Source organism: Sinohyriopsis cumingii, chromosome 13 (genome assembly GCF_028554795.1).
Source record: "Sinohyriopsis cumingii isolate HCF-2022 chromosome 13, ASM2855479v2, whole genome shotgun sequence".
Taxonomy (NCBI): domain Eukaryota; kingdom Metazoa; phylum Mollusca; class Bivalvia; order Unionida; family Unionidae; genus Sinohyriopsis; species Sinohyriopsis cumingii.
In genome coordinates, this window is record NC_142973.1 from 20,325,383 (window position 1) to 20,340,195 (window position 14,813).

At 35.7% G+C, this 14,813-nt stretch overlaps 1 protein-coding gene across 2 annotated transcripts in view; it reads right to left on the reverse strand.

The window, feature by feature from the left end:
• Positions 1-14,813, reverse strand: part of LOC149785020 (recombining binding protein suppressor of hairless-like) — a 73,982-nt gene that overhangs the window by 18,362 nt on the left and 40,807 nt on the right. For both annotated transcript variants that reach the window (XM_089978718.1, XM_089978717.1), the window contains exons 4-7: positions 11,408-11,434; positions 7,575-7,670; positions 5,475-5,640; positions 2,891-3,065 (exon numbers count right to left, since the gene is read on the reverse strand). In XM_089978718.1, the coding sequence (XP_089834844.1) occupies positions 2,891-3,065; positions 5,475-5,640; positions 7,575-7,670; positions 11,408-11,434 (464 nt within the window). The remainder of the gene's footprint in view (positions 1-2,890; positions 3,066-5,474; positions 5,641-7,574; positions 7,671-11,407; positions 11,435-14,813) is intronic.

Genomic DNA, 14,813 nt, shown 5'->3' on the forward strand with positions numbered 1-14,813 from the left:
TACCTGGTTGCCACTGGAGTATATCAGCAGTGACGATGCCTAGGTCAGACAAAATAGGCTCAAACTTGTCCACCAGATCTTCAGCACAAGCAGACCAAGAAATTGAGAAGTGATATAATATATGCTGAGTTTGTTGCAGTCCCATATCTGTACATACAAGTCCATCTGCTTCTCCTGCACATCTTTGTTCAGCGTCCCATCAAACAGAAGGACATACAAGATGGCCTCTCTCACTTTTGTCAACAACTGATCTTTGTTCAGAATCTCATCAAACAGAAGGACATACAAGTTGGCCTATCTCACTTTCGTCAACAACTGATTAGCAAAATAAGGTGCTATTCCAAACACACTAAGATAGGCTGCCTTGCTTTCACTGCATGAAAACTGTTCAGCAATCATACTGTCTGGAAACGTTGCCTTGAAAATATTGTTAATGCCCTTGCATGAGTCCAGGCTGTAGTAGCTGTGAATACATTTCATTGTCCAGAAAACTTCGGCCCATAGCACTTCAGATTTAGTGCAAAAAGTATTTAAACTTGTCTTTAATGTAGAAGTTGTAAAAGCTGATTTGGTTGGCTGCTTTGTACTTGTCATGCCATCTGCCGCTGGCTGTAAAAAGTATCCACTTACTGGTGTGACTTGCTTTGTAGATTTTTTTACTTTGTTGGTGCTTATATCCTGGAAACAAAAAAAAGTCATTATCATTGCTAGACTATCAAGTATCAGCCAAGAATTTTATCAGAAGTTAATAGTGATGACACATTATCAAACCAATTATATCACATAGTTTACTGAATTTATTACAATGGCTGTTCAACCTTCATTTCTATATTAAACCAAGTAACATTATTATGTAGAAGAGTATCGAAAACAATTTTTTCCCTCAAACGTTTTCAATAAACTGACAGTATAAGTAAATTTAAACGGGCCCTCTTTTCAATTTGCCATGTCTCCCAAATCATCAAATTAAACAATATCTTATTTTATACCACAAGAGTTACGAGTTACTGTCACTTTGCCCAAAACTACCAATACCTTATACTTCTGCATCTTTGTTCCATTAAATGAACAGTGTGTAGTTACTGTGTACTAATTTGCAACTTACCTTTGGCATGACTTGTAAGAGCTCCTTCTCCCATTGAAGCCAAGTTGATCGTCTTTTTACACAATGTACAAAATGCCTTTTGTTTACATGTTTTATTCTTTTTCAGCCATTCCTTGTATTTCTCTTTTTCAAGCCAGATATCATCGAAAGAGCAGAGACCTGGCGTTTTTAAACATGAGGTGAAACAAAAATGAAGATGTAAATCAAATAACAAATTATGAAACCTCGAGCATGTGTTACTTTCGCAAATTTTCTATATAAGAGTGAGTGTTTGTTCAATGTAACCAAAATTCAACTGGGTGAACAGTCTTGTTAAAAAAAACATGAATTAGCGTAATGAACATTTCGATTGGCCAAAGCTGATGGACTCATCCAATCATATTAAAATATTCATCAAAAGAAAGAAGCCAGAAAAACTGACTACATCCGAATCTAACAACCTTAGGCAATTTTATTTGTGACTATAATAATAATAACGATGATGATGACTTTGTACAGCGCCTAATTTTTAGAAGCTCTAAGTGCTTTACAACATTAGATAACACATAGAACATATATAATATGATTATGAAGAACAAAAACCATGAAATTACAAAACAAAAAGCGTGCTTTAAATAGTTATGGTGCTGATTTCCTTTGATGAAGGGTGCGTTGTTTTTATTAAAGATTGTAGCCGGCATGCTTTGATGAACAGTGCATGTGTTATTGAAGTTGTTGCCAAGGCCAACTTTGGATGGCCAAACAAATGCTCATTTGTTATTGCGGCGGCAATAAAACTGAACGGGTCATCAAAAGAAAAAAACCCAGGAAAACTTGACTACATCTGAATCTAACAACCTTGGACAATTTTATTTGTGATTATGGAAAGAAATTAAATTATTTGGGTTTATTTAAATTGTCAAAGACATCAGAAAAGATAACCACATTACTTACCTTACCATACGAATTAAATATTGGTTTTGGACACAGATAAACTGTTGCCACCTGTTTGGGGTAAATGTGACATTTTTGTCCTAAAATGCTGGCTGCATGCTCCATCAGACAGGTACTTGTGAAAACAGATTCATCGGTGCAGAGAAAACTGGCAGTTGTAAAGAAGGTGGCAGCTGATGAGAGGGATGTATAAGGGAGACCTTGTAAATTATGCCAGACCTTTGGGAACCTCCAAATGCTTCTGCGCTAAAAATTTAATTCAGTTTGCTCAGTGTCATATTGGGAATATAATGCTTGCCCCGTGACTCTAAAAATAAAATCTAGTGTGGTCTGAATCAATATTTTCAAGGCATCATGCTTACAAGTTCAATTTTATGGTGTGTGTGTGTATGAGATACAGAGAAAGAGGATTTCCTCATGAATAGTAATTTTTAGCCTTGACAGACAACTCACAGAAATAACATAAATGGAAACAATGCAAAAGCTACCCTGCAGAAATAAAAGGCTGAGTAGTTTTTATTACTGGATTCACACATAATTTGCAACATTTGAAGGGGTTTTCCCCAGAAGCATATGTGGAAAGTTTTAAGGCCAAGGATATTTTGTTTTTTACAGATCTTCAAACAAACATTTGAAGCTGTCAAATTTTATATGATCATTATTCTATAAGAACCAATCACAAAATAAATAATTTACAAATTATGCATTAAACCTGAAAACCCCCAAATGAAATGTTGCTAGCCATTCCAAAATATAAATAAAGCTGACATCACAAAACTGAATCTATAATATTCGGACTATAATATTTCAAAGCAAGTACAACACAAATTGACGTATTTTGGCTATACTTACATTCTGCATTTTTTAAAGACTGTTTTTTCTTGGAAGGTTTAGAAATCACTTTGATCCTTTTACTATGAAATACTCCAATATCCTGTCCATTACCATAGAACATTTTCACAGACAACATAAAATGTTTCCTTTTGTCTGAGTCAGATATATACAGTGTCTTTGCAGCACAATAATTCTGAAATGATACAGGACGAAAGACCAATCAATTATAGTCAGAATCAAAAAAGCATTATTTAATGTCCTTCTTTGTACATATCTGGTACTATATTTCCATTGCATACATAACACATACAGCCTTGGAGAGTAGTTTTCAAAGACTTTCAAAAATGTTCAATGTTTACTGAAACTGAACTTACATTATATACTGTTTATCACTAAACAGGTAGAAAAGAAGATGAAGGAACTGACATAATTAGTATGCACTACAGTAAAGGGACACTACTCCTTCTGGTAACTATCAATGTGTTTCATAGGATCCACTCAATTTTCTCCCATGTTATTTATTGATTAAACATAGTTTATTGCCAAGATCACAAATATGGATTCAAGGCAAAAGGACTGGAAAGAAGTTTTTGAATTTGAAATAAAAGTGCATCAAAATCAATATTAATATTCATTACTGATAGTCTCTGAAAAAGCTAATTTCTTGTGTTATTAACCAGTAGCATTCTAGAAGAAAATGAAAGTACGTTTTACTGGAAGTGCACAAGACGACTTCCTCCTCTCAATTACGCAATTACTTCAATCATAATTGAATGATCTGTATTTGCCTTAACTGGCTTAACAACACAGAAGCCACCGATTACCATGTGCAAAATAATGGAAAGAAAACATTTTGCACTTGATAATGTCTCTTTTGAAGGTCAGAATAGATGTGCAGTTTCTTGTGGATTGTGGAAGATTGGAAAGTAGATTAAGTTTTGGTAAATAAATTTTTTTGAATAGGTAAATTTTGCATTGATAATGAATGATACTGTTAGAGTGTCTCATGAACATGGTAGGAGTAAACTAGTTACATAAATTAGTTACATAACTGGAGACCAACTGTTGAGAATTTTTATAAAAACTGCACAGATTTTTATTTTTCATTGTTCATTAACAGTAGGCCATCTAGATTAATTATAAAGTGCTTCATTGTAATTAAGTCACAATAAAAAGAAAACAATTTACACACTTCTTTGATGTTTTTAGGATTCATCCTCTGTATGTAATACAAATTAATCTACTGAATGTTACATATTGCTTTTCTTGTAAAGCCAGACCTTTCACTTGAATGAATCAATTTTGGGATATCTAGTTTTATGGTGAAAAATGTGTCTTTGTGATCACAAAATATTTCTTCAATATGCAGTGTACCAGATTCGACTAGATGAATCAGGTCATCATGAGAAATGGGTTGGTTCATCTATTATGTTGATCCATCTGCCCTGCACTATGGGATTATGCAGTTTACAGTTCACTAGCCCAAGAAGGACAGATTCAGATTTCCCATTATCATTATATACTAAAATAAATCGTAAACAGCATCAATGGCCATTCAATTACTGTGACCCTGACCTTTGACCTTTACACCCTAAAAACAACAGGGTTCAACTTATCAGAAGTGCAAGCTATCCAGACTGGTAACTGTAGATGGCAGTAAACTTGAGTTATTACAAGGAAAACAATTTTCTTCTTTTTGTCAAGGACCCTGACCTTTGAGTTTTTGACCCTGAAAGTGATATGGGTTCTTTCTGAGCCCAAGTGCAAGCCATTCATAAAGACTGGCAAATTTAGACAGTAGACAACTGAAAATAATGTGTAGAAATGAAATGGAATGGCAGACACCATAAAATAATACACTCTGCCTTGTGCTGTGCATTAAAAAAAAGTGCAAACTAATATCAACCATTGCATAATCTGAGATGCCAATCAGGAATCTTCTGTAGAATTGACAGCACAGCAAGTTTTTTTATTAAAAGTAACAAACCTATTGCATCTTCTATATATATATATATATATATATATATATATATATATATATATATATATATATATATATATATATATATACACACACACACATAATTTTATAAAGTTGGAAACAAAAGTCCAATGATATTATATATTAAATTCATTTCTACAATTAGAAAAGTTTGAATTCTTTAAAGTTTTGGCCAAAAGAGTAATATAAATATTATTCCTCACAAATTATCTACATCATTCCTTTTCCTTTCTCTTCACTACTGTGTGCATTTTTGACTCAATAAATGCCCAAACTGACTGACTTCTTGAAATGTACGTATTGTTTTTGTTTTTTTTTACAGTGACGAACTACAATGTATGTACCAGTCCATAAAAAAACCTCTGCATCTTTGCATAATGTGTTGTAAAATTAGTGTCTGCAGAGTTTTTTCTTTGATTTCAAGTGAACATGGCAAAACCTGACCTGCTGGCACTTTCTGCAATAGCAGATAGTGGCCCACACAGTTCATAGTTGGGTCCAGATTACACACTGACAAAAAGCATCTTTAGGTCAATAAAAAGGTTCAATGTGTGTGTGTAAATTATAACTGGAATGCACATGCATCTCTGAGAGAAATACCTTATTTTCTAGATTAAGATGAACCATTTCTTGGTCTGAATTCCCTATTCCCATGAAGGCACACACTTGGGATTCCTGTTCTGAATTCCCGGCTTTCTCCATCTCTTCCTTTTTCCTCTTCCAGCCACTGCCAAATAAGTAAATACATGGAGGAGGACAGAAAAATCTGAAAATAGATTATGGAAATCATTAAATTATTACTTGTACATAAAATCCAAAATCATAAAAATGTTTTATGCATCTATATGGCTTAATTACACATCAGTACAATCTCAGCAATCTAGTGCTGAGTAAGCAAGTTATCTCAAAAATATGATATACAAAACAGATTTTTAACAAATTTAATTCAAAAGTTTAAAAAGTTCAATATCTTCTTCAGGTTCATCATTATGGAACATGTATGAGAGCAAAACCCCCATTCACTGACTCTTAAAACTACTACATCCTTGAGTCAACAGGGAGTGGCAAAATAGGCCATAGAAAATCATACTGGATGTGATTTTGTTGTGGGTGTTAGAAGACTGTTAATTTTTCTGTCCATTTCTTAAAATTCTTTTTGGGGTATACAAACAGTTATGTGTAACAAAAAAGTTGCCATTCTCCTAGGTGCCAAACAAGTGCCCAATAAAGAATGAAAAAAAAACATAATGATTTGTTATGGACTGACTCTATGAAAAAGTCAGTGTGTCAAATATTACATACATTACATTAAACATTATTTTCTGCAAAAGTTTAAATATCTGCAACTCTTAATTAGAATACACAGTTCTATGTTGTATGAAAAAAAGGAACAAAACATTAAGTTTTTCTGAACGGTGGTGTAGAAGCAAGATAAACTCAAGTAGTCTGATGCTCTACTGTCTGAAAAGAACTTCGAAGAATTCTGAACAAGACCATTTTTTTAATCAATGCCAAGTGTTGAAACCAACTTCTTGTGCAACAAGGTTTTAAAATGAGCCATTGTGGCAGCCATAGGTACTAGGTACTTTTGGTGAAAACCCTAATGTTGATATGAGGGGCCCCGAGTGGCCGAGTGGTCTAAAGCGCTCTTCGTTACGGATCACTGCCATCTCACCTATGGCTGCGGCGGTTCGAGTCTAAGATTCAGCCAATGTGGGCATGTGAGAAAGCTTGCCAGTAGCTTATCGTGGGTCGGTGGTTCTTTCCGGGGTTTTCCGGGTTCTTCCTCCACCATTAATACTGGCCGCCATGTATAGCCCTATCGTGCTGAAAAATGGCGTTAAACCCCACAACAACAACAACATAATGTTGATATGATCATTAAGTCGGGAAATTAGTGTTAAGATTTTCAACATCTTCATTGTGGCCACCCTGTTTTGAGTTCAGATAGGCACTGTTTTCATTTAGACACATTAGATGTACATAGTCTTCCAGTGAAAACTGTCAACATGAAGTTCATTTAGAATGAGTAGTAATAACAACAATTTTAGGATGGCTGCCATGTTGGACATACTGAATTGTCAAATCGCTAATGCTTTAATTTAGTACAAACTATGACATCATGCTGATATGACTTCATGTTAAAATGTGTTGTGATGAGATTTTAAAGATGATAACCATAGTGGCCACATTTGAATGTAAGATCTTCACCATTCTCATTTTGGACAAAGTAGAAATCATAAAATCTTTTGAAGATGATATATGCATCTTTCAGGAGGAATAGTTATAACAAGATTTTCAAGATGACCACTGACCATATGGAGAGGTCTAAGCAGAACCATTTTCTTTCATTGCTATCCAGACATCAAAAGAAACCTGCTTAAAAGAATTCTCCATTCAAGGAATAGCACCAAGTTTCTTTTTTCTTTGACCACTGTATTGGACATCAGAGTGGCACCATTTTTCATTTAGGACCAACTAGACATCAGGATGAATGCATGCGAAGATGTTCCATGGCAAGGTGTGTAAGGTGTAGCACTAACAAACTTGTGCCAATGGACAGGTGGATGTCAGAAGACAGATGTCAGACAACAGACCATAGGATAAACTCTCTGGACTATGGACCAGTACACCTAAAAATTACACATTTAGTCCCGCTACTGCTCACAAAAGTATAACAACAATACAAGTGATGATTACCTCTTTTCATTGCCATAGGACTTTTGGGCCACTTTGGCATGGAGGATAACAAGTATTTGATCCCCTCGGTCCTTTAGGTACTTTCTCATTGCCTCCCTGAAATAGACAAAGACAAATACTGTAGACACTTGCTTATATGACAAGTCAAACTGCAAAATGCACATACCCAGATTTGCCATCACATAATGTGCTGGAAGATCTGGGTCTGTGTAGTTTGTTAGGAGTAATCAAAAGAACAAATAAGATAAAACATGATCTGCAGCAGATCAAGCTCTTTGTTGTTTGCAGTTGGACTCGAATTACACTGGACAACAAACTTTCACAAAAGTCATGTTACTGAAATAAAATTAGTCAATTCTTATCAATTTTTATGTGCTGAACACGAATATGACAGTCAAATTGCAAAATTGGCTCTAGTTTTTTTGTAATCTGCAAGAAATTAATGTTTACATAACGAAATGCATTCCAATAGTAAAAGGTCAACTGTAATAGCCTACCTATAAAAAATCAAGTCATTGACTACATCTTAGATTTGTTCGCCTGTCTCTTGTACAGCTGTTCGGGAGCATCTCTGAGGAGTGTCCAGCAGTAGTCAGCCAGCATTGTAGTGGACCATTTTCCCTGGTATCTTTGTTCCATTGTTGCGATATCTTGATGAAAACGTTCGCCGTGTTCATCACTAACAATACCACAGTTGCTAGGAAAGAAATCCAAATGGGAATGAAGGAAGTGAATCTTTAGAGACATATTGCAGCCAAGTTTCTTATACTTCATCAACATGTCTTCTACTAGTTCCTTATAGTTTTCTGCCCTAACATTTCCGAGGAAGTTTGTAGAAACTAGGCGAAAAGCATTCCATGCTTGTTTCGCGTCACCTTCCAGCAAGTTGTTGAACCGGTCATCTTTGAAAAGCTCTCGAATCTGAGGACCCACAGAAACTCCCTCTTTAATCTTTGCTTCGCTGAGTCGAGGGAATTTTTCATGCAGGTATCGGAATGCTGGCAAAGTCCGGTCAATGGCTTTCACGAAGTTCTTCATCAAACCTAGTTTGATGTGAAGGGGTGGTAGCAAGATTTTCTGAGCCTCAACCAGAGCTGGGTGTTGGATATTCTTCTCTCCAATGGCTACATTCTGCCTGTGAGTCCATTCCTTCCTCATGTAGTGCATTTCCCTTGCTCGGCTATCCCACTCGCATAAGAAACACATGTATTTTGTATATCCTTGCTGCAGTCCCATTAAAAGGGCAACTACCTTCAAATCACCACAGAGGTGCCAGCTGTACTTGTTATACTCAATGGAATTCAGTAGCTGCCTTAAGTTATCGTATGTCTCTTTCATGTGGACAGCATACGCTACTGGAATAGATGGAAGAATGTTTCCATTGTGCAAAAGCACAGCCTTGAGACTCAGTTTCGAAGAGTCCACAAATAGTCTCCATTCTTGTGGGTCATAGTGATTTTTAAAGCATTCATGAGGCCCTCAATATCGGAACAGAATATCAGATTACTTTCCTTTCTGAAGAAAGGCTCCAATTGCTGGTGGCGCTTTCGATATGCAGTAATTGTGACATCTTCTTCTAGAAGATTCCATTGTTGGAGTCTTGATCCTAGCAATTCTGCCTTGTTCTTTGATAAGTCCAAATCACGAATCAGGTCATTTAGTTCTTCCTGTGTTATTCTGTGTGGGGTTGATGATGCACCACAGTGAAAATCTGGATCACTGCATGCTGATGGACCAGGAGAAGAACAGGTCGACTCACCTTTGTCTTCGTCAGATGAATCAAGAGAATATTCTGCTGGAGGTTCTGGAATAGGAAGTCCCTCACCATGTGGAACTGGTCTCAATGCAGACGGAATGTTTGGGTAGACTATTCTCGACTTCTTTCGCTTCGTTATTCCGCCGGAAAGAGGAGGAACCAAGCAGAAGTAACAGTCATTTAGGTGGTTGCTTGGCTCTCTCCACACCATTGGGACTGCAAACGGCATTGATGACCTTTTGCAATTCAACCACTGTGAAAGCTGTGTTGTACATGTAGCACAGCATATATGCGGAGCCCAAGGCTTGTCTTGGTCACCAACCTTGCATCCGAAGTAAAGATGATATGCCTTCTTCACTTGAGAATTGATACTTTTCTTCTGGTTGGCAAATGTCACTTCCCCACAAATATAGCAAAAATTGTCCGCGGTATTAACACACTTTCGAGGCATTACTGTTCTTTATTGTACGTAAATGGATAAAATAATAAGTTTTATGTAACAGTAGCTTGAACTGTCTCGCACAACGTCTAAAATATTTTAAATGCTGAACCTATCTGATTGGGCTTTATATAGTACACTGCTTACGTCAGCTTCAGCAGCCGCCTGGCATTAGTATAATAGGCCTACACATGTATAGTACACTGCTGACGTCAACTTACTTCAGCAGCCGCATGGCATTAGTATTGCATTGCATCAGAAAATGATGCAATCAACTGTGGATGATGTGAGCATGATGGTATTATGCAATGTTACATCATTATTCCGGATGTTGCTGCAGTCCTACTGGAGAAATTTACACAGTGAAACATAGAAAATGAGGTATATGAATATCTTCAAAACGAGAGCCAATACAAATTTTTCACGGTTATATTCGTGTTCGGCACACCAAAATACTACAGATTAGGGCCTTTTCAAGTCAGTAATGATTTCACTGTTGACCAGTGTTATAAGTGAGTATATAAGGTACCAGTGTTCCAGCCTGAGCGGAAACAGATGGGCAGCCCAACACTGCTCACACTGTGCCATTCGACCTCCTTGAACTGCAAAACTGGAGACTTCAAAAACACTTTCAGTTTTGACATTAGTTAAATTGGATGCTGAAATTTTGTGCATACTTGAATCATTTGCTTAACTGATTATAAACCACATTCTACTCTGATTAAACACCATGTGGCAGGTGCAAATCTGCATCTGAACTTAACTTTTAAACCACGTGTCATTCACACAAGCAGTCTGGCTTGAAAGTGTCCATCTCATTAAAGTTCAATACCTGAAGTTCACTGTTCTTTCCGTAACATTAAAAAATAAGTATGAGAACCGTGGATGAAGGATTTATATATGCCTATGATACAAAAATGCTCAATGACTTTACTAGTTTGAAAATCAGAACAATTGGAAAGCATGGCCATTCAAACTCTTCATGAAATGTAAATTTTTTCCTATTTAATTTTTAATAAAATAAAATTGATGCTGTCCTTGCTATGACCACCTGCAATACTACGTGACATAAAACTCTGTGGACAGCCTAATTCTGACGTGGAACAATTAATTAAAAATTCTACTTGTCTAATTACAATCTGAAAAGAAATCATTACTTTTCATTTTTACTAAGAAATTGTAAATATCATTAAAACATCTAGATTCTAGACAAAGCTCCCTTCTCTGTGATTTATGGCTGAAAGAGGACCTACTTCTTTATTTACAGCGCTTGACACATGTCTATAGAAGTATGTTTCAGCCACGCAGGTCCATGAGAACATAAGGTACCCACAGGTCTATCAGAACCGTGGCTGTTCTTGCTGTGACAATGTGGATTTAGCATCTTGTACTGCAAAACTACAAGTGTAAACAGTTGGGTGGGTTACCAAATCGAGTATTTTTCAGGATTCCTTTGAACCATGAATTTAAAGACCCAACAAGTAAATGATCCATTTGTGCAGAAAATAGTTCCCTCAGGGATATCCATAACTTTTGTATATATGAAAAAGCAACTTTATAAAAAATAATAATGAAATGATGCAACAACTTCCATTTTTAACTTGTGATAAAACGAAACATTTTTCTGAAAAAACTCACCTTGAAAGTCTTTGATCTTGATACTGACTGCAAAAGCAAAAACAAATAAGAATTAGAAAATGTAAAATTTACTTAAGTTCACTGCACATCTATGTTTATTAATGTTCTGTACACTTTGAATTCAGTTATTTTCTTGGGTACAGTTTTTGTGGTTTTCCAAAGTACTTCATTGATTCTTGAAAGAGTTCTTTTATGTCCACCAAGAAATTAGTTTTTTTTTGGTCCTTTTACATTCATGGTCTGAAAGTAACCATCCAGGAATATTGTTACCCCACATAAACAAGTAATTTCACATAATATTTTGCTGGTAAAAATGGAGAATCAGCTCAGCAGATTACCTGAATAACAAGATCAGCAAAAATTAAGTAGTCATGTTTTTATTTTTTAAAAATCCCACAAAGGATTTTATAATACTATATGTCAAAGAGCTGCAAAGTCAAATTTCACAACTGAACATTATGAATGTTGACAGCTATAAATTACAGCTGGTTTATTGAAGAACTAGTTGAAAGTAATTTCAGAATCATTGCATCACAAAAAAACCCGTGAAAGTTTGAACCATCAAATAGACAGCTTTTAAACTTCCTGTCTGTGTCAAAGTTTGGGGACTGGTAATCTGGCATATTTTATACAGTGTCCATTCTGCAACAGCTCTCAAACATATCATAAACCACATAGTTTATATGATAAAATCCTGTCATGTTCACAAATACTTAAATGTGGTGACAAAACAATATCTGATGAATCAGTGCACATCAAAGTTAAATAATAATGCCAAGTCAAGCTGTTATTGATAAATGAAGCAGAGAAAGGACAGCTTTTAATCCTAAGTACAGTCTCCTTCACTAGAATCTATTTTGTTATATAAAAGTTCAGATTTATATCACTTTTTACATCAATATCAAGGGGCTCACCATAATGTATAACTGGTGGAGGAAGAGCCTTGGAAAACCCAGGGAAGAACCACCGACCCACGAGAAGCTACTGGCAGGCTTTCCCACGTACCCACGCTAGCCAAGCCTTGGACTCGAACCCACGCAGACAGAGGTGAGATGGCAATGATCCGGAACGGTGAGCGCTTTAGACCACTCGGCCACTCAGGGTCCCCCCTCAAATTAATGCAAACTGTCTTATATTCATGTTTATCACTCTATATATAACTTACATATGATCCTTTACTTCAATCAAGAAATATCATTCTGCTGATACCCCAAAACTTAATAAAGCATTTTCTCAACACTTCAACTTTCATTATCAAAACTTCAGGAACCAGCCACGTTCACCCAATATAGACTGGAAAACCATTTCTTGATGGCCAGGTTGGTTCCTTTTCTTCTTACAAGTTTTGGCTAAACAAGTGTATATGCCATTTACCCCAATTCAAAGCATGAAATTCACCTCTGTACAGCCCCAACTTTACCCATTTGTCGACTATGTGGTCACCAACAGAGTTGGCTTACAAAACAAACTGAAATTTTTATGTTTTGACACAATGTTTTGTGCCTAAATCTCACATGCATGCACAGACAAAATACATTCAAAATGCGACTTATTAAGAAAAATTTTCTTGCTACAAATGCTCACACAGCCATAAAAATCTAATGAACTGGTGATTTATAGCCGAGCTGATCAGATAACTGGAACTAACTAAGGCATTAAAAAGTTTAATTGAACCATTTCCCTACAATGAATGAAACCTGCTAAATGCCTTTTCAATAGGCCCACATCAAAATGAGAATTATGTTTAATCACTAGGTGTAAAACTGCCAAGAAAGAGACTGATGTGTTCATCATAGCAATTCTTGTTGATACCATACAAAAGGACTAAACTGCCCATCACAGATCTAGATACAACTGCATGCTCTTGGGAATGCTGAGTTTTCCCTACTCTACATACTAAAACCTAATATTGTCACTAGAGACAGATGCACTGGTCACTGTGACCTACTTTTATCAGATGTAACTGTGTTACTTGAACAATAATATAAAGAATATACAACTGCATGACCTAGGGAATGCTGGGTCTTCCCTACTCTACATGCTACAACCTAATATTGCCACTAGAAACATATGCACAGGTCACTGTGACCTACTTTTTTATGGGATGTAACTGTGTTACTTGAACAATAATATAAAGAATATACAATCTATACTAATCTCTGAAATCAATTTTGTAAATTTTTTTTAGTACTAGCCATGTATGAAAAATAATGGGGTCAGACTCAAACAAGGTCTACATGGCAAACAAAACCTGGATAGGACTAGAGTAAACAATGAATGTGTAATATCAGACTCATTTTGCTCTCAACTCAGGAATCTAATTACAATAAAAAATAAATGTACCCAAAGACGTGTGTTGTTATTAAAGAAAATGTTGAAAGAGATGAATAAAACATAGCACACAAAACCTGGACAGGACTAGAGTAAACAATGAATGTGTAATTTCAGACTCATTTTGCTCTTAAAAAAATGTAAGTATCCAAAGACTTGTGCTGTTATTAAAGAAAATGATGAAAGACATGAATAAAACATAGCTCTTTCTAGCTATTTTAGTGTGTTATGTTGGCAACATGATGAAGATAGATGGCTGAAGTCACCAGGGCTTGTATCATTGCTAACTGATAAATAATACTAGCTGTACATGGAATATTTGTAGGACAATTGCAAGCATCAATTCAAGTGCTTGTTGTTTAAATTACATAAAACTTGTATTCTTTGAGCAGGAGTAACCTCAATATCAATTACAAGAAAGTAAAAGAACCTAAAAAGACTTGTTGATTCTACTGCACACGTGTACGAGAGAATTGGATGAAACAACATCCTGTTAGTGTGTGTACAATTATATTTATTCAGAATGGTATTTATTTATAGCTTTTGGAGAGAAAGAGAGATTACAAGGCAACTGAAATCTTGATTGTTCAGTTACGTCATTGTAATCTTGTCAATTAACACCTGAAAAATACAGTTGGTTCTGGTTTTAACTGTGATATCCATTGTCACAAGAACCATATGGCTATGCAGAGTTATTACACACCAACTGAGACAAGATTTCCACAGATGAGATCAAATTGGTGAGGCCATCAGTAAGGAAATAAGGCTGTCCATGAGAAATTATGTCTGCAAGCTATAAAGGTCACTGTCCAAACAGCAGTAGATATTTTAACGACAATCAATCACATGCATCACTTGATTTTGTATTTACCAACAAAGAAAACAACGGAAGTGTGTATAGTAGATTAGATTCTCAATAAAATGTTAATTTCATAAGAAAACATCAAATTAAAATCATTTAAAAATGTGCGAGCTATACTACTGTCCTTTCTGAAAGTGACATTGTGCATAAATTGCACTCATTAAGCATATTTGTAAGGACTCAAGCCAAGAACTTTATAATGAAGGCATCTCC